Here is a 21,871-nt window from a genome sequence, read left to right as displayed (position 1 = left end):
GAAGGCAATGATTTGCAAATCTCATAGACCCATATTTTATTCACAATAGCACACAGAACACAGTTCAGAATGTTGAAAGTAAGACAACTCATTTAGAACTTGATGGCAGCAACACCTCTCAAAAAAGTTGGGACAGCTTCTAAAAATTGTGAAACAATTCCAGAAAAATGTTCCTCAATGTAAAATTATGAACACTTTAGATTTCCCACCATCTACAGTACACAATATCATCAAAAGACTTGGAGAAATCCCTGTATGCAAGGGTCAACGTAGACGGTCAATACTGGATGCTTGTGATCTTCGAGCCCTCAGGCAGCACAGCATTAAAACCAGGCATGATTCTGTACTGGAAATCACTGCATGGGCTCAGAAACAGTTCCAGAAATCACTGTCTGTGAACACAGTTTACCATGCAATTCACAAATGCAAGTTAAAGCTGTGTCATGCAAAAAAGAAGCCATATGTTAACACGATCCAGAAACGCTGCCGTCTTCTCTGGGCCAAAGCTCATTTAAAATGGACTGAGGCAAAATTGAAAACTGGTCTGTGGTCAAATTAATCAAAATTTGAAATTCTTTTTGGAAACCATGGACGCCGTGTTCTTTACGGACAGTTCATAAGCCTGCATTTCTGATGGTCTGGGGCTGCATTAGTGCCTATGGCATGGGCAGCTTACACATCTGGAAAGGCTCTATCAATGCTGAACAGCATATAGAGGTTTTAGAACAACATATGCTCCCATCCAGACAGCGTCTCTTTCAGGGAAGGCCTTGCATATTTCTGCAAGACAATGCTAAACCACACACTGCATCATCACAACAGCATGGCTTCACAAAAGAAGAGCCTGGGTGCTGAACTGACCGGCCTGCAGTCCAGATCTTTCACCAATAGAAAACATTTGGTGCATCATGAAACAAAAAATCCAGCAAAGAAGACCCAGAACTGTTGAGCAGCCAGAATCCTACATCAGACAAGAATGGGACAACATTCCTCTCCCAAAACTCCAGCAACTGGTCTCCTCACTTCCCAGATGTTTACAGACTGCTGTTAAAGAAGAGGAGGTGCTACACAATGGTAGACACGGCCCTGTCCCAATTTTTTGAGATATGTTGCTGCCATCAAAATGAGTTAATGTTTTCATGAAATGGTAAAATGTCTCACTTTCAACATCTGATATGTGTTCTAAACGCACTCAGTGATTGTGTATTAAAATGTGCAGAAGTGTATTTTAGTAGAGGACGTTTTCACTTATTTACACTTGCAGTGCTGTGTTCTAATATGCTAACCTGTCATTTATGCACGTGTTTTATATTTATGTTTATGTCCCTACAGATATTATGTGAGTAACGAGCACAACGGCAGTCCAGGACAGAGGAATGTTTACAGGTGAGTTACTACAAGTGTTCATTTACTCACTTATCTGTAAATCGATCCACAGATTGTTACAGTTTCAGTCCTTATAGGAAAGTCTGTCCACTCTGTGGTCATCTTGGCTTTGTTTATTTGCGTCTCCCAGTAATGGAAGAATGCGAGGGTTTAGCTAGGTCCAGCTAGGTCTCCTCCAACTCAGGATGCTGAGGAGGTTCATTCCTAACACAGTCTAAAAATATGGCCGATGTTTAGATGGTTGTTATATGATTACAACATAAATTAATTCTGATAAAAAATTTTTAAAAGCGTTAAAAATCAAATAACTCTATGAATAGGTGAATAAATTGACCCCACCACTGGTGTTTCACCATAGTGTCCTCATTAACCAACGTAAACTTATGAATAAATGTGCACTTGAAAATATGACATTATGACCACCTCCTTGTTTCCACGCTCATTGTCCATTTTATCAGCTCCACTTACTATATAGTGGTCAGGACCCCCATGGTCCCTCACAGAGCAGGTACTATTTTGGTGGTGGGTCATTCTCAGCACTGCAGTAACACTGATGTGGTGGTGGTGTGTTAGTGTGTGTTGTGCTGGTCTGAGTGGATCAGACACAGCAGTGCTGCTGGAGTTTTTAAGCACCTCAGTGTCACTGCTGGACTGAGAATAGTCCACCAACCAAAAATATCCAACAACGTCCTGTGGACAGCGTCCTGTGACCACTGATGAAGGACTAGAGGATGACCAACACAAACTGTTCAGCAGCAGATGAGCTATCGTCTCTGACTTTACATCAACAAGGTGGACTGACAAGGTAGGAGTGTCTAATAGAGTGGACAGTGAGTGGACACAGTGTTTAAAAACTCCAGCAGCACGGCTGTGTCTGATCCACTCGCACCAGCACAACACGCACTAACACACCACCACCACGTCAGTGTTACTGCAGTGCTGAGAATGACCCTCCACCCAAATAGTACCTGCTCTGTAAGGGTCCATGGGGGTCCTGACCACTGAAGAAGAGGGTAAAAGGGGGCTAACAAAGTATGCAGAGAAACAGATGGACTACAGTCTGTAACTGTAGAACTACAAAGTGCACCTATATAGTAAGTGGAGCTGATAAAATGGACAATGAGCGTAGAAACAAGGAGGTGGTCATAATGTTATGGCTGACCGGTGTACTAACGTTTTATGCATGTGCTTTTTTTCCTTTCATCCTGCAGAATCTCTATCGAAGACTCCACTCATTCTCAGCCTGTCTGTCTCACCTGTACTGTGAATGAGGACAGGTGTCAATATAACTCCGCCTACTTCAGCACTGAAGGCACCTACTACAGAATGGACTGTTCAGGTAAGAGATGAGGCCTCCATACAGTCATATCTCTCACAGACCTGCAGTTTAATGAAAAGGCCATGATCGTAAAATGATATTGACACATCTAAATACATAAACTGAGTATTTGTAACACCAGTGAGCTTAAAAGTGATCGTCATCTTATCACACATTTGCCTGAAATTATGTCAAATTGTTTTTGACGTTGTATGACGTCTACAAAAATGACCAAATTATCTATTTCATAGCTAACAGTATGTCCACACATAAAAAAGGTGGTTCTTCAAGGGTTCTTTAGTAAAGAAAATGATTCTATATAGAACCACAAACTCTCAAAGAACCATTTGCATGATTAAAGGTTTCTTTGCCATGTGAAATGGTTCTTCAGATTGATGGACAGTGTGTTTATATGGTACTATATATAGAGTCTTTTTGAAAAGGGTTCTTTATAGCACCAAAAAGGGTTCTTCTATTGTTACAGGCTTGACATCATAACCGTAGAAGAACCCTTTTAGGTGCTATGTAGAACCCTTTTCAAAAAGACTCTATATAGTATCATACACTCTTAAAAAAGATGGTTTTTCAAGGGTTCTTTAGTAAAGAAAATGGTTCTATATAGAGCCATAAACACTAAAAGAACCCTTTGCATGATTAATTGGTTCTTTGCATGATGAAAGTATTCTTTAGATTGATGGAGAGGGCCTTTTTGGTGCTCTTTAGAACCCATCTCAAAAAGATGCTATTTAGAATCATCTACAGTGCAATTTTCATTGATCTGAAGAACCATTTCATGATGCAAAGAACCCTTTAATCACACAAAGGTTTCTTTGAATGTGAATGGTTCTAGATAGAAACACTTTCTTTGCCAAAGAACCCTTGCAGAGCCATCTTTTTTAAGTATGTATAAAACACACTCTCCATCAATCTGAAGAACCATTTCAAGATGCAAAGAACCCCTTAATCATGCAAAGGGTTCTCTTCTATATAGAATCATTTTCTTTACTAAAGAACCCTTGAAGAACCGTCTTTTTTAAGAGCGTACTGTAACAACTTAATGTAGTTTGAGGCAAGTGTGGTGAATTAGGTGTGCAGTTAGCAATGCTAATTGGAGGCTATAAGCTTCCATGACTCGTTAGCTACATTAGCCTCATTAGCTCTGGTGCAAAAAGAAGTAAATTTAATGTTCTGTCAGTTTAATACAAGCTTAAAGTGCCGCCACAGAGTTTCTGCCAAACTATAAAGTTCCACGTTCCATAAAACATAATGATCATAACATCATAAACATTCACAGATGATCAAACGGCATGCACATCACTTCCTGTTTGTTTGTTTGTTTGTTTAGGTCCAGGGCTTCCTTTGTACACTCTGAGAGACAGTCGAGGTGCTGGTTCAGGTACTAGCTAAACATCCAGCAAACACACTGCACACATATACATACACTGCAGGGCTGAGGTGACGACTCATACAGCAGTGCTGGGGTCAGTTCACTCATTTTGGACTAGAGGTGGACGATAGGGCAAAAATATTGCGATACTTCAAGAAATTTTCACGATACACGATCAGTCACAATATTTTTTCGGACATCTGATCAGCAAATGACTATAAATGCATACCTTATACAGACAACTCAATGTTTTCATTAATATAAAACCAGTTTTATTGCACAAAATACTTCCATTCTCTATATATATTGAAGCTATGAAAAATGAAGCGACGTTCTCCGAATGATCAGTAGAGCTCAGAGAAAGCTGTAGAACATCAGGAATAAAGTCATGCTAAAATTAGCATCTAGGACGCCTTCTATTTTAAGTGTGATTTAATTTTGAGGCAGATAACTTATCAAGAAATTACTTAGGGGTGGGCGATAAGGCAAAAATACAATATGGCAATACTTCAAGAAATTTTCACGATAAACGATACATCATGAAATTAAATTTTTCTGACATCTTATCCAGTTGGAACGGAGAAAAAAGAAACAGTAGTGCTACGGTTTAAAAAATAGTATCTTAAATTGTTAGCAGAATGATTTTTGTTCAATATATTGGCACTAAATCCAGTTAAACTGGACTCATTTTGCTCCGTTTATAATGAAACATGCAGTTTTTCACTGTTCTTCAAGTACTGACGATATACGAAATATAGTCAGAAGAGCATATTGTATTGTATTGTGACATAGTTTATCACAATAATGATAAATATTGTCATATCGCCCAGCCCTACTTTAGACAGATTTTACAAAAATTGAATTACAAGATGAATCATTGGAATTAATGCAGTCACATTAGACTAGCAGTTTGTTGTCGCCTTACGAAACAGGCGTGATTGGAAGTTTAGCGATGGGAATAAATCCTCCATATATTTGGTAAACTTAAACAGTAACAACACAAAAGTGAACATAAATATATATCAGAAAACTATTCACTTCAGCATGGCGCTGCACACAGAGTCGTACCGAAAGAATGGAGAAAACCTCCTGGTCGGTGACCGTTGAGTGACTCGTGAGCAGCCAAGCAACCAATCTGGCTAACTCGCCTACCATAAACAGTAAAACCACAAAAGTGAATATAATTATATGTGATAACTATATACCAGTCACAGCTGAGTGCTGCACACTGATCTGTAGCAAAAAGCTGCGAGTGAGGAGATGTGTGCAGCTGGAGTTAGCCATGGAGCCAACATCGCAGTTAACAACAAAAGTCAAGATAATAATTCAGTCTCCTCACTGACTACATACAGTACAACCTCTTTTTATCAGTTTATTTATATGGTAAAACTGCTTAAACTGTGGTTGAATCAGTATTTTGGAGGTTCAAGCGCTATGAAGGTCAATGCAGCCATAGCAGAAGCAATATTGTAGAGGGCACAATCTTGCATCATAGTTCACCAAAAGTTAAACCTGACGTGAAATTTCTTTGACCTGGACGTGAAATTATGCTTGCAAATGCGTTTCGTCTGGGCCTGTCCTGACTGAATTACTGTTAAATAGAACAGCTATGCTTGAATATATTAGATACATAAAAGCAGATCCAAAAAATCTTGAAACTGACTGACTGGTATTTGTTGTTTTCAGAGATCAGAGTTCTGGAGGACAATAAAAATCTAGACTCCATTCTCCAGGACATCGCCATGCCCACCGTCACACATGGCACTATGAAGATCGGCGAGTTTGGTGAGGCCACATGCAGATAAGGTGCTTTCGGCTGTGTCTGTGCTGTGCATTAAATGGTTTTGTGCATATGTTGATGCTGTAAACTGCATGTTTTCTCAGAGCTGTGGTACCAGATGATCCTTCCACCCAACTTTGACAAGTCGAAAAAATACCCTCTGCTTATTGACGTGTAAGGATTTTTACATTCTTTTTCGAATCCACGTCTAAACTATTATTCACAAGTGGCTGAACAGAAAAGCAAACTGCGGAAGTCGGAGGTGCGCCGTAATACGATAAAGAGTTCAGTTTCAGGTACTTTTGAGCTTAATTTCAAAGCAGCTGTGATGATCTATGGCGACCAAATCGCAGCCGTGATGTTATTTCGCGATAACACACTCCCACTCGTGTTCTACTGCTTAAGTAAAGTATGGTGTAATATCATGTCATTTGCTTGGCGTCAGTGAAACCATAGCAACCAAAGGTCAGCTTGAATTCAGAAACAAGTGATGAGTGACCACTGCTGGTGTAAAACAGGGTAATAACTTCAACCGTAATATCGAATGAATGCATACATGGCCCACTACTGCTTGAGACTTACTAACCTGACATGGTTTGAGGCTCGTTTGAGATGATTTAGTCATTCAGTTCGCCCAGTGTTTATTGATGGGGTTTACATATAAGCTTTAAGTAGAACCCAGAGTTATAACCCAGGAATCTAGCTTGGTTGTTCACCCCTCTCATGGTCAGATCTGGTCAAATATGTTGTACTGTCTCCAGCTATGCCGGGCCATGCAGTCAGAAGTCAGACTTCCGCTTCCGGATTAACTGGTCCACGTACCTGGCCAGCACGGAGAATGTCATCGTGGCCAGCTTCGACGGCAGAGGGAGCGGTTACCAAGGAGACAAGATAATGCACTCCATTTACAAGCGTCTGGGCACTTACGAGGTGGAGGACCAGATCACTGCTGCCAGGTAAATACCCCCACGACACCTGCCGGGAATGAGGCTTTAAAGTCCCGAAACAGCTGAGTAACGTTTTACATCAAACCTCCAGAACAGATGTGTCAGACTTTAAAAGGACCTCCCGCGTAGGAGGGCCACAGCGCTGCTGATCTCATGACTTTCCAGAACCCACCTGACTGGCTGTTAACATGTTTTATGAATCCCACTGTTTACGTATGAAACGGTGCTCCAGTTAGCCAGATAGGTCACTTCACCTGTAAACTGTCAGGTGTTGAAGAGCTCAGTCCTGACGTTATGCAGCAGCATAATCACTGTATTTTCAGAGATAAGTGGGTCAAAGGCCCTGTGCTATGTTCAGTAAAGCCTGGCGCCCTGAACCCTGTGGTCATCCTCAAAGGCCACACTCAGACCTGTAGGGCATGTGCTTTGTTTAAATGTGCATTCAGCACATTGTGAGATGTACAGGCTCTGTATGCGACGCACTCGATGCATCGGTCCCGTTTTTCTTTTTGCTTAATGAGCTACTTTGCTTATAGACCACTGTAGTCTTGCGTCATTCTGTAGTCCTCGTTATGCCCATATTAGGAACTCCGGGTCTGAGCTCCATTTCTCTATGGCCAGAATGAATACCGTTTTGGAAAAACCACCTCTGTCGCCCTCTGTGTTAAATAAAAATCTTCAGAACCCGACATGTTCTGTCCTGTGAACATTTTTCTCCCGAATACCACTGGATCCTCTGAATTATGAGGTTGTTAAAGAGCTATAATACTAATATTACTACATGCGAGCTAAAGCTACTGCACATCAATTTGACGTCACTAAGCTACACACTGCCGGTATGATATTTTGATAGGCTAAAAACTCCTTATTAAAATACTACCCCTGTTAAACTGTGAGGCTGAATTTAGCTTCTTTTTTCGCAGCTTCTTGTTTGAATGTTCCCGTTCCACCTTAAATGGTGCAGCAGCTGTGACTAGCTATTACAGACATTAGCAAACAAGACAAAAAACTGACCTGTTGGTGTGAAACAGCAAAAATAAGTTAATGTTACTCTGTTAAGCAAAAATAGAGAAGCTTCCTCATATCAGGCCTTTCAACCCTCCGTGAAGCTGAAGTCGGCTTCTTTTTTGCCGGCTGCTTGTTCGAATTTTCCCATTCCACCTTAAATGGCGCAGTAGTTCAGAACGTAACTGCTGCACCATTTAAGGCGGAACGGGAAAAGTCGAACAAAAAGCTGGGGAATGTCCTGAGAAAATGTCCCCAGAAAAATGTTACCAGCATTAAAATAATAACGAGGATATTCTGAGCCTAAATCAGTTTATCAGGGTGAGCAGTGATATTAAGCTGAGTCTGTACTGGATCAGCCTGACTGCAGGAACGTTTGTAGATCTTTTCAAATCAAGCTAAAAGGAAAGATCTGTCGTGTTTCAGTGAGAATCAGATGAAGAACAGAGAACTGCAGGGAAACCTGACTCCTTTCATCTGCCCTCAGTCTGAACATGGAAATGTACACTGACAAAACCTGCTTAAGGAGGCTGCCAGTCTAATGACTTGAAATCAGTGTGCAGTAGCTTTAGCTTACATGTAGCAATATTCATATTTCAACTCTTTAATGTCATCGTAATTCAGAGGATCCAGCGTTAGAGGCGATTTTTCGAAAACCCTATTCACTACAAAATGACAGCACGACTACAGTCTTCTTCTTCTACGGTCAGGATGACATTCATAATGCATTTTCACTCAGTATCTTCTGAATATCTTCCTTTCCACCAAGCCGGTCAGACAGCTGTGAACAAAACCATCCACACTGTTTTGTTTTTGCTTGTCTCTCTTGGAATTTTGAGTAGTAGGCCACTGCTGAGTCTGTGTCGCTGCAGTCTACAGTAAGGGCGTGTAGAGGGCGCTCCTGAGTACCTCTGAGAAGTGGAACATTTGGGACTGGGACAAAGAGAGGGTCTGAACAAATTTGGCCACCCTTTATCGCCCTCTGTGGGTCAATTAGGAGCAATACAGACATGAACTCAGTCCCTTTTAGTTCAGTTCAATTCAACCCAGTTTAATTCAAGTTCATCCTTATTATACACACACACAAGTGTACAGTGTCACGCTAATGTCACATTGTGTCCTCATTTGTAGACATTTCATCAGTTTGGGCTACGTGGATAAAGAGAAAATGGCGATCTGGGGTTGGGTAAGTCTATTTTTTAAATTACGGTGCGTGTCCACTTGTTGCATCCGATTCATTTCAGTGGAGAGCTCTGCACTTTGGGCAGTGCACGATGGGTTGTGGTGCAGTGATTTCAACTTAATGCAAATGAGACCAGCCACTACATAGCTGCCTTTAGCCATTTAGAGAAGAGAAGACAGGTCTTGGTCAAGAACGGTAAACTCTTTCTCCGAAAGTAGTGAGGGGTGATGTTTTTTCTCTCCTTTGAATCCATGACGTAAATAACAAGCCACGTTTACAGGCAGCCTGATAATCCGTTAATAATCCAACTGATAGCTCAATCTGAATAGAATATGTCCATGTAAACACCTTAATCAGAATATACGAGTCTGATTGAGATCATTCAGACTACACTTTCAATCCAATTAATCTAGGTGGGTAATCCTGTAAATAATCCGTTAAATAGAAGAATAATATCCGTGTAAACGCCTGTATCTGATTACATTCCCTATCAGAAAGTTTAAGTCCGGTCTGATCATGTTCGTCGCGTCACAGTGAAAGTTTATACCGTTCAACATGGCGGAGCAGAAACTGGTCTGCAGAGGAGACGAAGTTTCTGCTCTGATCTTTAAAAGACGGCGGTGGGACGGACGTCCAGCTTATGTGTCTCAGAACACGACGTCTTCCTCTCGGCCTTCTTTAATAAGGACATGTGAAGGATGTTTTCCTGAGTCTGACATCATTTTAAAGCAATTAAAAACACAAGCGCTGCTCACTGCTGCTCATCTCACTCTGACTGGACTCACGTGATGCTCGCTAGAGAGTTTACAGCTGCTGAAGTTGCTGAAGCGGTTTTGGAAAGAAGTGATGAAGATAATGGATCATTTTGATATGAAACATAAGGATCATGTTATATGAAGAGCCTTTAAAGGAGGATTTAAGAAGATTTGGAAGCAACTAAAATAACTTTTCCATGCTTTTTCAGTGTGTTGCACATTATTAACAACATTGGCTCTGTATAGTAGTAACATTTTGGACCTATATAGAGCCAGTTTTCAAAAAATCTTTAAAAATCTATATACAACAGTGCTTTTAAAGGAGAACTTAAGAAGATAAGCACAGATCGAGAAAATGCCATCAGACCCCTGAGGGTTAATGCAAAATTGCTGTTTATTTTTAATATATTGGGGGAAAAAATAAAACGCAAAATTGTGCACACATTATATGTAATTTTTTCAACAAGTTTAACTTAACTCAAAAAAAATTAAATTGTGCATAAAAAATTTGCAGGAAAATGCCATGTTTAAGTGTTTTGAAAATCTACAAAACATGTAATTGGACGGGGGGTGTAATGACCTAGAAATGGCCACCAGCGACCCGGCTCGCTGGACGCGTTGCACTAGCATGTATTAAATTGATTTACAATAATGGTGTGACTATATTGGTGTGATTTTATTGATATAACTCTATTTCAGTCATATGGTGGCTATGTCACCTCCATGGTTCTGGGAGCAGGCAGCGGAGTCTTCAAGTGCGGCATGGCCGTCGCTCCGGTGTCTAAATGGGAATATTACGGTATTGAAATAGTCCCGAGTGGCTCCATTGAGTTTTTACATGCACGTACATTTGTTCTATTTCCTTTAGTCATAAGTTACAGAACACTGTTTGTTGTTTGTATAGATTAAGGAAAGTCCATTTCTTTTTCTTTCACAGATACTATTTACACAGAGCGCTACATGCTGACTCCAGCGGAAAACCAGGCCTTTTATGACGTAAGTGAGCTCAGCGCATTACGCCTGTGAGGCTCTAATCTTGTTCCAAATGCAGTGGGTTTCCCAAAATGACTTGATGAGGAGCATGAGTCAGCTCTATGAGCGATCTGCCCCGATTTACGAGTGTGCAGTTTTGGAAGCTACGTAAAAGTTGTTTGAGGAAATTGTGCAATCTGTGCAGAACTCCACGGTGACGGGCCGAGCCAAGAATTTCAAGAGCGTTCAGTACCTGCTGGTGCACGGCACCGCGGACGGTGAGGCTTCTGTTCTAACTCACTCACGCATGTAGATGCAGAGGCACTTGCTTGCACGCTGAATGCATCTCTCTCTCTCTCTCTCTCTCTCTCTCTCTCTCTCTCTCTCTCTCTCTGTGTCTCTCTCTCTCACTGTTCCAAACATGCCATTCTTGTTGCAAGCCTAAATTAAGATTATTTTATTTATTTTTAGGCACTATTTCCTTGTTTTAGGTAATCTATTAAGTAAAATTATCTCACTATGCTGGCAGATAATTTTGCTAGTTTCAAGCACATTCTTAAAACTAGCCAAATTATCTGCCCATATAAAACAGACAGTTCCGGTCCTAAAATCTGATTGGCTGAGCCATGTTCAAAGCCGTTGTAAAACCCACAATATACGCACACCTATGACATCCTCAAAACATCTGAATTGTGTATCACTGCGCTACAGCACAAAAAAACCCTTGTGCTATTAATGGAATAATCCTTGACCAGGCTGGTCAGCTAGCTAACAAGCTAAAAGAGCCAACATCCTAAACATCTTCCATCATTAATATCACAGACTTGAATTAAAGTACTTATATGATTCGCTGTAAAACGGCAGTATAAAAGTCTAAAAATGTCACTTGAATGTCTTACACACTTAAAATGTTCGTGTTTCTGTCAGAAGTCGTGTCAAACCCAGACTGAATCCCAAACGGCTCTGTACTCCCTAAATAGTGTTCTAGCTATGAAAGTTTAGAAATTCTAGCCTCTACAGCCAAACAGTGCATCATGAGTGTGGATGTGTCTGAGTCCCAAATGACTGTTTCTTAGCTGTATTTTGCTCTGTTGGGCTGCAGGATCCAGTATTTTAACTCCTACATAGTGCACTATGTAGGGAGCAGGGAGCCGTTTGAGATTCAGCCCCAGTGTGAGAAGAGGGCGCCGCTGGATTGGTGCTAAATAAGACACGTGGTGGTGATTTGGTGACCAAAACGTTCTAGTGAAAGCGTTTGCATTAAACAGTGCTGTGCTATCGTATGTTCATTATTATACGAAAAACGTTCATTCTCCTCATTTGTGGTCCATGGTTGCTGCAACGATACCATACTCTAAAGAAACTACATTTCTTGGTGGAATGCTTGTTCATGTTGATTTTTATTAATAATAACTGAAATTATTTTGTGTCTAAAATTGTGTGTGTTATCATATTTTATGTTGTCCACCATTTTATGAAAACTATATGCCACTTGAGGCTGTGTTACTGCGATTTTAGCACATTGAAGGGCGTTTTACTCTGCTTCACGACGTGCCTAACAACACCCTTCCCCGTGATAAAATCAGAGTATCGCACAGCCTCCGTGGCTTACTGCTTTAATATAGTGAGATAATTGTACTTAATAAAATCATTTAAAACAAGTCTACAAGGCTACTTTTCTACATTTTGTACAAAAGTACCAAATGTCTAGATAAGTTAAATAATCTTAATTTAAACTTGCAGCAATCTCAACAGGATATTAGATTTATTAACTATATTTAAGACAACTTCATTTAACAAGATGCCATTTTTTGCAGCTTTGCTCTTAACCATGCAAAAATGTGTTTCAGCTACGTTCCTAATCAACACGTTTTACTCCTGTTTGACTTCTGGACCCTTGTTTCTGCTTTAATGCCAGAAAATGGAGTTAAATCTCTTTATGGCTTCACTTAGTCATTGTCTAGACTACACTGAGAGCAGCTATAACACCCAAAGCCAAGCAGAAAAGCCAGTAAAAGACATGTATTTTTTTGCTTTATTTTTCAGATAACGTTCACTTCCAGCAAGCTGCCCAGATCTCCAAAGCTCTCGTCGATGAACAAGTGGATTTTGATGCAATGGTAAACATGATTGAAGCTAAATCGGCCATTAAATTACAAACGCAAGTTTCACTAAAGCATCTGCAAGTGTGGACTTTTGCATGACAAACATAGCCCACATACTTTATGCAAAAGTTTGAACATCACAGAGAAAATAATGTTTTATTAATTTTCTAACTGCAAATAGATTGACACTCTACAGAGAGCACACTCAATTTCTGCATTTCTCTGCTAATTTTAGTGCACAGTTTCTACCTATTTGCTGAGTTTTACATATAAAAAGAGAACATACAGTGTAAAATGTGCCATAACCTTTGCAAAGGCCATATTTTATGGGGTTTTTTTTATGTTAAATTCAGCCAATGAACAGTAACTGTGCATTTAAATGTGCAGACGTGTGGATGTGAACTAAGTTAAAGGTGCAAACGACTATAAATACGTACCTTATATAGACAACTATTAAAAAGTTTGGAATCAATGCTTTCATTAATATAAAACCAATTTCTTTGCACAAAAACGATTCTCTACGTCTTCACAGGTTTCAGCTCATTTGTAGGAAGCTACGAAAAATGAAGAAATGTTTTCAGAATGATGAACAGAGCTGTAGATGATCTTGTATCTGAGAAAGCTGTAGAACATTAAGAATGAAGTTATGCTTAAATTAACATCTAGAACAGCATCTATTTTAAGTGTGATAATATTTTGAGGCAGATAACTTACGAAGAAATTACTTAGAGGTGGACGAAAATATGGCAAAAATATAGTATTGCAATACTTCGAGAAATTTTCACGATACACGATATGTGACAGTATTTCTTTTTTCAGACGTCTGATCAGAGAAAAAGAGTCAGCAGTGCTAAATTTCAAACAATATCATCAAAAACCCAGTTAAACGGGACTCATTTTGCTCTCTTTATATTGAAACATGCAGTTGGTCAGTATCTACAAGTACTGACGATATACACGTTCAGAAACGCATATTGTATTGAGACATAATTTATCACAATAACAATATGTATTATCATATTGCCCAGGCCTAAAATTATTATATATAAATAAGTACAGCGTATAATATCATAGCTTCCCAGGGCTCCCAGAAAAGCTTAGAGTATTACAGTCTACAGTGTGGCAAAGTGGGTTGTACTGCCTCACAGCAAGAAGGGTCTGGGTTCGATTCCCCTGACAGGTAACAAGCGTCCTTTCTGATTGGAGATTGCATGTTGTCTGTGTGGGTCTGCTCCCACAGTCCAAAGACATGCAGTCAGGAGATGCTAAATTGCCACTAGATGTGAGTGAATATGTCTGGGTGTTGGCCCTTTGATGGACTGGCGACCTGTTCAAGGTGTTTCCCGCCTTCCACCCAGTGAACGCTGGGATAGGCTTCAGCACCCCCCACAACCCAGGAGGATAAGTGGTTTAAAGCCTTAGGTTCACTACACGACTGTTGTAGTCTGAACAGATTATAAAAGACTGGGCGTCTCACACTATCAGACTGGTTTTTGCAGATTTTTTGGGCGACTGAAATATTGGGGATCACACACTGCATGACTTTTAAGCTGTTGCTGAACCGAACGGAGCTCACTGAACTCTCGTAGACTCACACAAACTCGTGTGAACGCTTGCGTTCTCCCGTTACTAGGCGACCCAAATAAACAAACGTGGAGCTGCTGCTGTTTTCTCTGCCGTTTGCGCTGATACAGTAAAGAAGCAGCAGGTGAACATGTTTAAGTGAGGATCATGGATTTAAAAATGTGATCACTGTGGTTTTTTAAACGTACATAAACTCGATTGTGCCTTAAACTCAGCCCATTAAAAAGCTTCGCTCCACATGTGAGTGACTTTTTGCCACGTTTCTTTGTTCACTTGCTGCATTTTCTCTTTCATGCTCTCGGTTTTCATTGGCTGTTGCAAGAATCCGTTCAGACTGAGTCGTTGATCAGTTTACACTAGATTTCACTCAGAGTCGGGTCGGAAAAAAATCAAACGTTTGATAAACTCCGACTGGTCTGAAACGATCGGGCGGCCAAAAATCTGAGTCTGCGCCCCTCAAACACGACTCGACTCTCTCTCCAACTGTCGACTCCGACTGACCCAAAAATCTGCAGGCAAGAGCCGACCAGCTCAAACTCAGCCAGACTGAGAATCGGGGCTAAATCAGGGTAAAAGTCCTGTAGTGTAACCCCGACTTTAGATGACGCGTGAATTATGAAAAGTGACTGGAATCTTTTAAAAGGTAGTTGTGTTGATAGGAAAGCTGTTGTAATAGTTAATGTTTATTTTGTCCATCGCTCTCCGTCCCTCCCTCCCTCTCTCTCTCTCTCTCTCTCTCTCTCTCAGTGGTACACTGATGAGGATCACAGTCTTGGGGGGTCAGCCAATCAGCATGTCTATACCTATTTGAGTCACTTCCTGAAGAGTTGTTTTGCATGAGATGTTCCTCGAAATGTCGACCTTAAAGTCACGAGTCACTTCCTGAAGAACAGCTCTGTTGTAAATGTTCCCTGACTCATCAAACTTTGCAAACATCTTCATTTGGGACAATCCACCACAGTTCATTAGCCAGCTCCACTCCATCATACCACAAATCCTCAAGAGAAAAAACTGATATATTGTGATATATTTTTATTGATTCTATATTATTTTATTATAAAGCAAAAACTTTACACATTGAAGCCTCAACACCAAAAGGGTAACAACCAGTTGGAAACAGCTTTAATGAACTTGTTTTTTTATTAATGAAATATCTTTATGTGCTTTGCTGTGCGTCCAATTCACAATGCTTGAGCTCTACAACTGTTTGTAGGGACACAACCTAGATCAGTGGTAATTTCTGGAGACCTACTGTCCTGCCGAGTTTAGTTCTACTAATCTGCATCTAAAATTCTAACCTTCCTTACCAAACATTAACGCATCTGATCTCGCCAATCAAGGACTTCTGAAGTAGTCAATCAGCTGGAGCAGGTGCGGCAGATTGAGGATGGAACTAGGCTCTGCAGGAAGGTAGATCTAGGACCAGGGTTGGTGACCACTGAGCTAGATGTGCTTCCACTAAAAGAGAAGGTTTCCAACCATCCAATCCCTGTCTGAATTTTGGCCGACTGCATGTCCTGTCGATATTGCAGCTGATCAAACTGCGAAGACACTATTTATGAAATTTATTATTTGTAGTTGTTAAATGGTCAGATGGTCAGAATGGTTCACAGTGGTGGTGATAGGAACCAGACGTCCACCTCTAAAAGCTCCCTCACAGAAAGTTATTACAGGAAACAGTTATGAATTCACTGCCTGATGACTGAGACACTGTTTTATGATAGTTTTGAGAAGACTTTGACCTTAAACTCCATTCATGGTGGAGGGATACATGCAGGGCGCTGTGAGGCAACATAGTCCCCAAAGAAAACTTATTATTTCAGATTTTCCACTATTTTCCATCATCAACATTCCATATAAACTCAGAAGACTCGTGCAGGTTCACTGGTGGTTCTGGATAGTAAATAAAATGTCTATATTTGTGTTGTAGTCATGGCGACCCCTGGTTCCCATCACCACCACTGTAAAGACATCTGAACCATTTCACACCAAACCACTCTGAATCTCTCTGTTTACATCTCATCTATTGACCTATGTAGAATTTTAAGAAATCAAGGGAATTTGCATTTAATATTGTAATCACTATGCTTTATGAGCCAGCTGAACATTTATTATTATTATTATTATTATTATTATTATTATAGCTTTCTGCTGTGTAGTGTATCCAGAAGCCACCAGACCAGTGAAATGAGAATTCAACCTGCTTTGCTAAGATTTTTATGGGTAGCATTTTTGGACCCAGAACTTATTTCTATTTAAATGTTAAACTTCACATCTAGCTGGTGAGAGCGCTGTGTAATCCTGCTGTTTCCACATGTTCACCTTTACGCAGGTGAAAGTATTTATTGTAAATTTGTGAAACATTTAATTTGAAACTAATTATTTACTGTAAGTGAAATAAAATATGTTATAAAATATGGATGTAATGTTGGATGTAAATTATATTGAAAAATGTGTATTTTGATGAAGTAAACAGAGTGTCATAAAACATATTACATTTCAAAGTTAAAGTGAGCTGAATAAATAAATGCCTGGAAAAAAAACGTTTTTTTGTATATTTCAACCAAATATGAGGATTCACCCATTCAAACTTTAAGCAATCAGCTGTGTCATCATTTTTTAGTAATTATTATAAATTTTTGGTGTTCAGACAAGATGAAATCCAAACTGCACAACAGGTGAATAAAAACAATCTAAATGTAAATGGGTGCTGTACATATTAGCGAAAATACACATGGATGTAATCCACGTCTGAACTAAAATCTGGAGAGAATATTAAGAGCTCTATAAAATCTTTCCCAAAACGTTTGCTAGTATTTATGTCCATTTCCTACTAATCCTTCAAAATTATACTTATTATTGTGTAGATACATTTGATTTACATTACACAATCATTTCAGTTACATTATAAATTATGCAGTTACACAATCAATAAAATTACATTCAGTTTACATCCTGTAATCGACAGGTTTGAGTCTGCAGTTCCTCCTTTTTTTGCTGTTAGTTGAAAAATGACAAAATGTGGCAAAAATGTAAAGGATAGTTTTTCTTTCTGCACAATAAGACTACATGCAAAAAACCTCATCAAATTCAAATCATAACAGAATATCTCTAAAATCAAACGTGATAAAGATTGAAAGCTTAGCGTCTCCACTTATTTTAAATGAGCTACAAGTGAGAATTATTTCATAGAAAATAATGAATGCCAGTGATAATTGGGCCTGCTGAGGGTTTTTATACAGCATCTTTTCACATAGATGATGTGATGGAGGTGTTATAAAGCAAACATTATTTATCAGGTTCGCCTTGTGCTTTAAAACCTACCCTAACTCTATGTAATCTTTCAAAGCGGAACAGGATTTAAGTCTCACTAGCCACGTTTACATGCAACCTAATAATCCATTAATAATCTGACTAATAGCTCAATCGGAATAGAGAATAGAAGTCCATGTAAACACCTTCATCGGAATAGACTAGTCCGACTGAAGCCATTCAGAATACAGTTTCTATCTGACTGAACGAGGTGGGTAATCCTGTAAATAATCTGTTAAATAGAAGAATAATATCCGTGTAAACGTCTGTATCTGATTACATTCCCTATCGGAAAGTTTAAGTCCGTTCTGATCATGTTCGTCACGTCATAGTGAAAGTTTATACCATTCAACATGGCGGAGCAGAAACTGGTCTGCAGAGGAGATGAAGTTTATGCTCTGATCTTTAAAAGACAGCGGTGGGACGGACGTCCAGCTTATGTGTCTCAGAACACGACGTCTTCCTCTCGTCTTCTTTAATAAGGACATGTGAAGGACGATTTCCTGAGTCTGACATCATTTTAAAGCAATTAAAAACACAAGCACTGCTCACTGCTGCTCATCTCACTCCGACTGGACTCACGTGATGCTGGTTGTCATGGTAACGTCTACACTAAGTGGTTCTCTACGCATGCGCATAATTTTGGATCTGATTACTTGTAGTGAGCATGAAAACAGAAATTTTCATCAGATTGTTGAGTAGAGTGAGCATAAACACCTCAGTCTGAATCTGTAATCAGAATGATTATAATTAGATTGCAAAAAAAGGCAAAAAAAGATCTTGCAGATGCAGATGTTATTTATTGATAGAGATAAAAGAAAAGAAATAAGGATGATACTGTAATTAATACAGATAACTCTGGGACGGTCGTGGGCTGGAAGTTAGGGAACCAGCCTTGTGACCAGAAGGTCGCTGGTTTGATCCCCTGAGCTGACAGTATGTGACTGAGGTGCCCTTGAACAAGACACCTAACCCCCAACTGCTCCCTGGGCGCCATGGATAGGGCTCCAGATTCCTCAGGGTGAAAATGATCCCAGAGGTCTTGTTTTAAAATGCAAAAAACAAAATTTGCATTTATTGGTGTTGGTATCAGCCTCAATAAGGTGCAAATTGTCGGAGTGTCCCTATTCAGACCGATGAGATCCTGACTAGGGCTGAACCCTTCATCGTTTTCACATCGAAATCGCAATTTTAAAGAAAGCTGCAGTTTTATAGCGTGCATTATAAACACTGCTCCTTTCCTTTCAGGTTGTTGAAAAAGTGCCTATTTCTGCAGTTTTCTCAACTTTTCACGGTTAAAGATGCAATTTCTGAATGCTGTTGTGTTTATTTGATATACTTATGTCACTATCTATCTTTTAAACACGTAAACAGGAATGTAAGTCAGCTGTGATTTACTTTTTCTCTGAGTAAACAAATCATTAATAAGCTCTTACTGATGTAAACAGCGCTCTGAATGCTTAGTTCGGAAAAAAAAACGTGTCCCACAATAAAAGAGGCCCCGTGCATCTTTTATACACTGATAGAAACAGGATTGACCACAGAAAGCTCCAGTTCTACACGCTGAACTTGACAGTGCTGTTACACAGCTTAACTCCTCTGGCAGCAGATAAAACGGGAGGCCTTGATTGTTTCGGGGCTGATTCCAGGCCTGTCGGGTACATGTGGCTAAGTGGGGGAATTGAACCTCTTTCTGCAGTGCCCCCTAGTGGTCATTCTGCTTCTGATTCTGGACAATGACTCAGATATCTTTATTAAATGTAATCAAATAAAATATTTTAAGATGAACCAGGACACTGTTGTCTCTCTGTGTGTGAAAGGTTGAGGGGGTGAAAGGGGAGGGGTGAGAACCCTTCTGCTGTGAAAAACAATTCACACCTCCCCACAAAGCCTGGATGATGCTGGTTCGACGTTGTGGCCGAGATAAAACGGACAGCTTCAGCTTTATTCACATCCAACTATCCTGTACAACTGCCACAATAAAAAAAATAGCGTCTAAACACAATTAGAACACTTGTTGACCTGCTGGCTCACCTACAAAGACAAAACAATCTAGTTAAGCATTTGTAAATTATACACATTTCCAATATATTACCACTGGAAAATATTCCATATTCCAACAATATTGAAACCAAAGTATAGTTCAACCGAAAGACCTCCTCCTCCAAAACAGGCGGAAATTGCATTTTATGTCTACACTCTTAAAAAAATGGTTCTTCAAGAGTTATTTAGTATAGTGAATCGTTGTATGTAGAGCCATGAGTTCTATATAGGACAATTCATGCTTAAATGGTTCTTTTCATGGTAAAATTGTTATTTAGATTGATGGAAAATGTGTTGTATGTGGTTCTGTATAGAACCCTTTTGAAATTAGTCCTTTTTAGCACCAATAAGGGTTCTGCTATTGTTATGATGTCAAGCTTGTAACAATAGAAGACCCCCTTCTGGTGCTGTATAGAACCGTTATCATTCAAGAAACACAACACATTCCCCATCAATCTGAAGAACCATAATCATAATCTAAACAGAATTAATGCCTTTACTAAAGAAGCCTTGAAAAAAAACGTCTTTTTCCAATGTGCACTGTAAAATATTGGGTTAACCTAATAACATGGAGTCAAAAAAGGTTTAAATCATATTTAGTTAATAGATAGTTCATGGTTTCACTGGAAAATCAATCATCAAAAAAATTAACATTTCTTGTGGAGTCCCTCAAGGTTCAGTTTTAGGGCTTTTCTCTTTGTACATCCTTGGTACTAAAACTCAGAGAAAGCTGCTTTATGAGAATCTTGGTTCTTTAGCTTCATATACCAAACCTGAAGGAGGAAATCTGGGTGTGATCTTAGACTCTAAACTCTGTTTATTTTGCATGTAAACACAGTCACTAAAGTAGCTTTTCATTATTTGAGAAATGTCGCTGAAGTTCGGCCTTTTCTCTGTCAGAGCGCGCAGAGAAACTTGTTCATGCATTTGTTACAGCAGAGTGGATCACTGTAATGATCTTCTTACTGGACTTCCTAAGAAAACAATGCATCCCTTACAACTCGTACAAAATGCATCAGCATCCTAACAAAAACAACATAGAGAGATCAGATCAGTCCCGTTTTAAAAGAGCTGTTCTGGCTGCCTGTATCGTTCAGGATAGATTTTAAAGTTCTGCTACTAGTTTTTACGGCTCTAAATGACCTTAAAAGCACCGTTTACATCACAGACTGTCTGTCTGTTTATGTTCCAGCACGTAATCTAAGATCTGCAGATACTGACCTTCTACAAATACCTTCTGTAAAACATAGAAAACATGGAGAGGCTCTTTCAGTTATTCTGCTTCTAAACTGTGGAACTCAATTCCACCTTTTATTAGACAGTCAAGCTCAGTGCTCACTTTTAGAAGCATCTAAAAACATCTCTCTTTAACTCAGCATTTAATTAAAACTCTACGTCTCGTGGTGTTTATCTTTTAATTTGATCTCTGTCACTTACTTATATGATTCTTAATTAATACTTATAATTTCTTAAATTACTGTTAAGCTTTATCTCCTGTCTGTAAAGCACTCTGAGCTGCCACCGGCATGAACAGTGCTATATAAATAAAAATTATTCTTATTCTTCTTAGTATTATTATTATTATCATTATTATTATTATTATTATTATTGTTATTATTATGTGACCACACAGCCACAACTAACAGGCATCATTGAAGCCTCAAGCCAGAAAAAAGTGAATGTCCTGTTTTTTCTTGCGAAATAACAGGCCTGGACCTTCATTTATTGAAAATAATCACAATTTAAATTGCAGAAAAATCACAATTAGTTATTTTCCCTAAATTGTTCAGCCCTGGTCCCGACTCAGGCCAGTGTTAAGTGCTAATCGTCCCTCGGCGAGAGCGTACAGTAGCACTTCATCTTGTTTTTCTCTCACTTTATTTGCCAGGATGGCATCCTGCTTTCCGACACCTCTAAAAGACAGCCCTTATCTCCGCTACGTCTTCCTCTTTTAAACAAACACAAAGCTTTGGTTTCACCCAGCAGGGTAATGGATTGGGACTAATGAATGAGTTTAACGCGTGCACCGCCGCACGTATAGTGTGAGTGCGCGTGCGTCCCAGTCTGCGTGAATAGGGGGGGTTGCTGTCGGGG

General features: G+C 39.6%; 1 protein-coding gene across 1 annotated transcript in view; it reads left to right on the top strand.

Moving 5' to 3' along the window:
- dpp4 (dipeptidyl-peptidase 4) overlaps window positions 1–16,089 on the top strand; it is a 38,675-nt gene extending 22,586 nt beyond the window's left edge. Inside the window, exons 15-26 of the mRNA XM_036560235.1 lie at window positions 1,333–1,386; window positions 2,598–2,725; window positions 4,050–4,100; window positions 5,778–5,876; window positions 5,976–6,045; window positions 6,633–6,827; window positions 8,955–9,009; window positions 10,461–10,560; window positions 10,699–10,757; window positions 10,939–11,011; window positions 12,780–12,853; window positions 15,170–16,089. Coding sequence (XP_036416128.1) covers window positions 1,333–1,386; window positions 2,598–2,725; window positions 4,050–4,100; window positions 5,778–5,876; window positions 5,976–6,045; window positions 6,633–6,827; window positions 8,955–9,009; window positions 10,461–10,560; window positions 10,699–10,757; window positions 10,939–11,011; window positions 12,780–12,853; window positions 15,170–15,262 — 1,051 coding nt within the window. The 3' untranslated portion in view covers window positions 15,263–16,089. The remainder of the gene's footprint in view (window positions 1–1,332; window positions 1,387–2,597; window positions 2,726–4,049; window positions 4,101–5,777; window positions 5,877–5,975; window positions 6,046–6,632; window positions 6,828–8,954; window positions 9,010–10,460; window positions 10,561–10,698; window positions 10,758–10,938; window positions 11,012–12,779; window positions 12,854–15,169) is intronic.
- The last annotated feature ends 5,782 nt before the right edge of the window (window positions 16,090–21,871 follow it).

This window comes from Colossoma macropomum, unplaced genomic scaffold (assembly GCF_904425465.1).
Source record: "Colossoma macropomum unplaced genomic scaffold, Colossoma_macropomum, whole genome shotgun sequence".
NCBI classification, from domain to species: domain Eukaryota; kingdom Metazoa; phylum Chordata; class Actinopteri; order Characiformes; family Serrasalmidae; genus Colossoma; species Colossoma macropomum.
The sequence above is the reverse complement of the archived record's forward strand: the minus strand, read 5'-3'. Positions and strand labels throughout refer to the sequence as shown.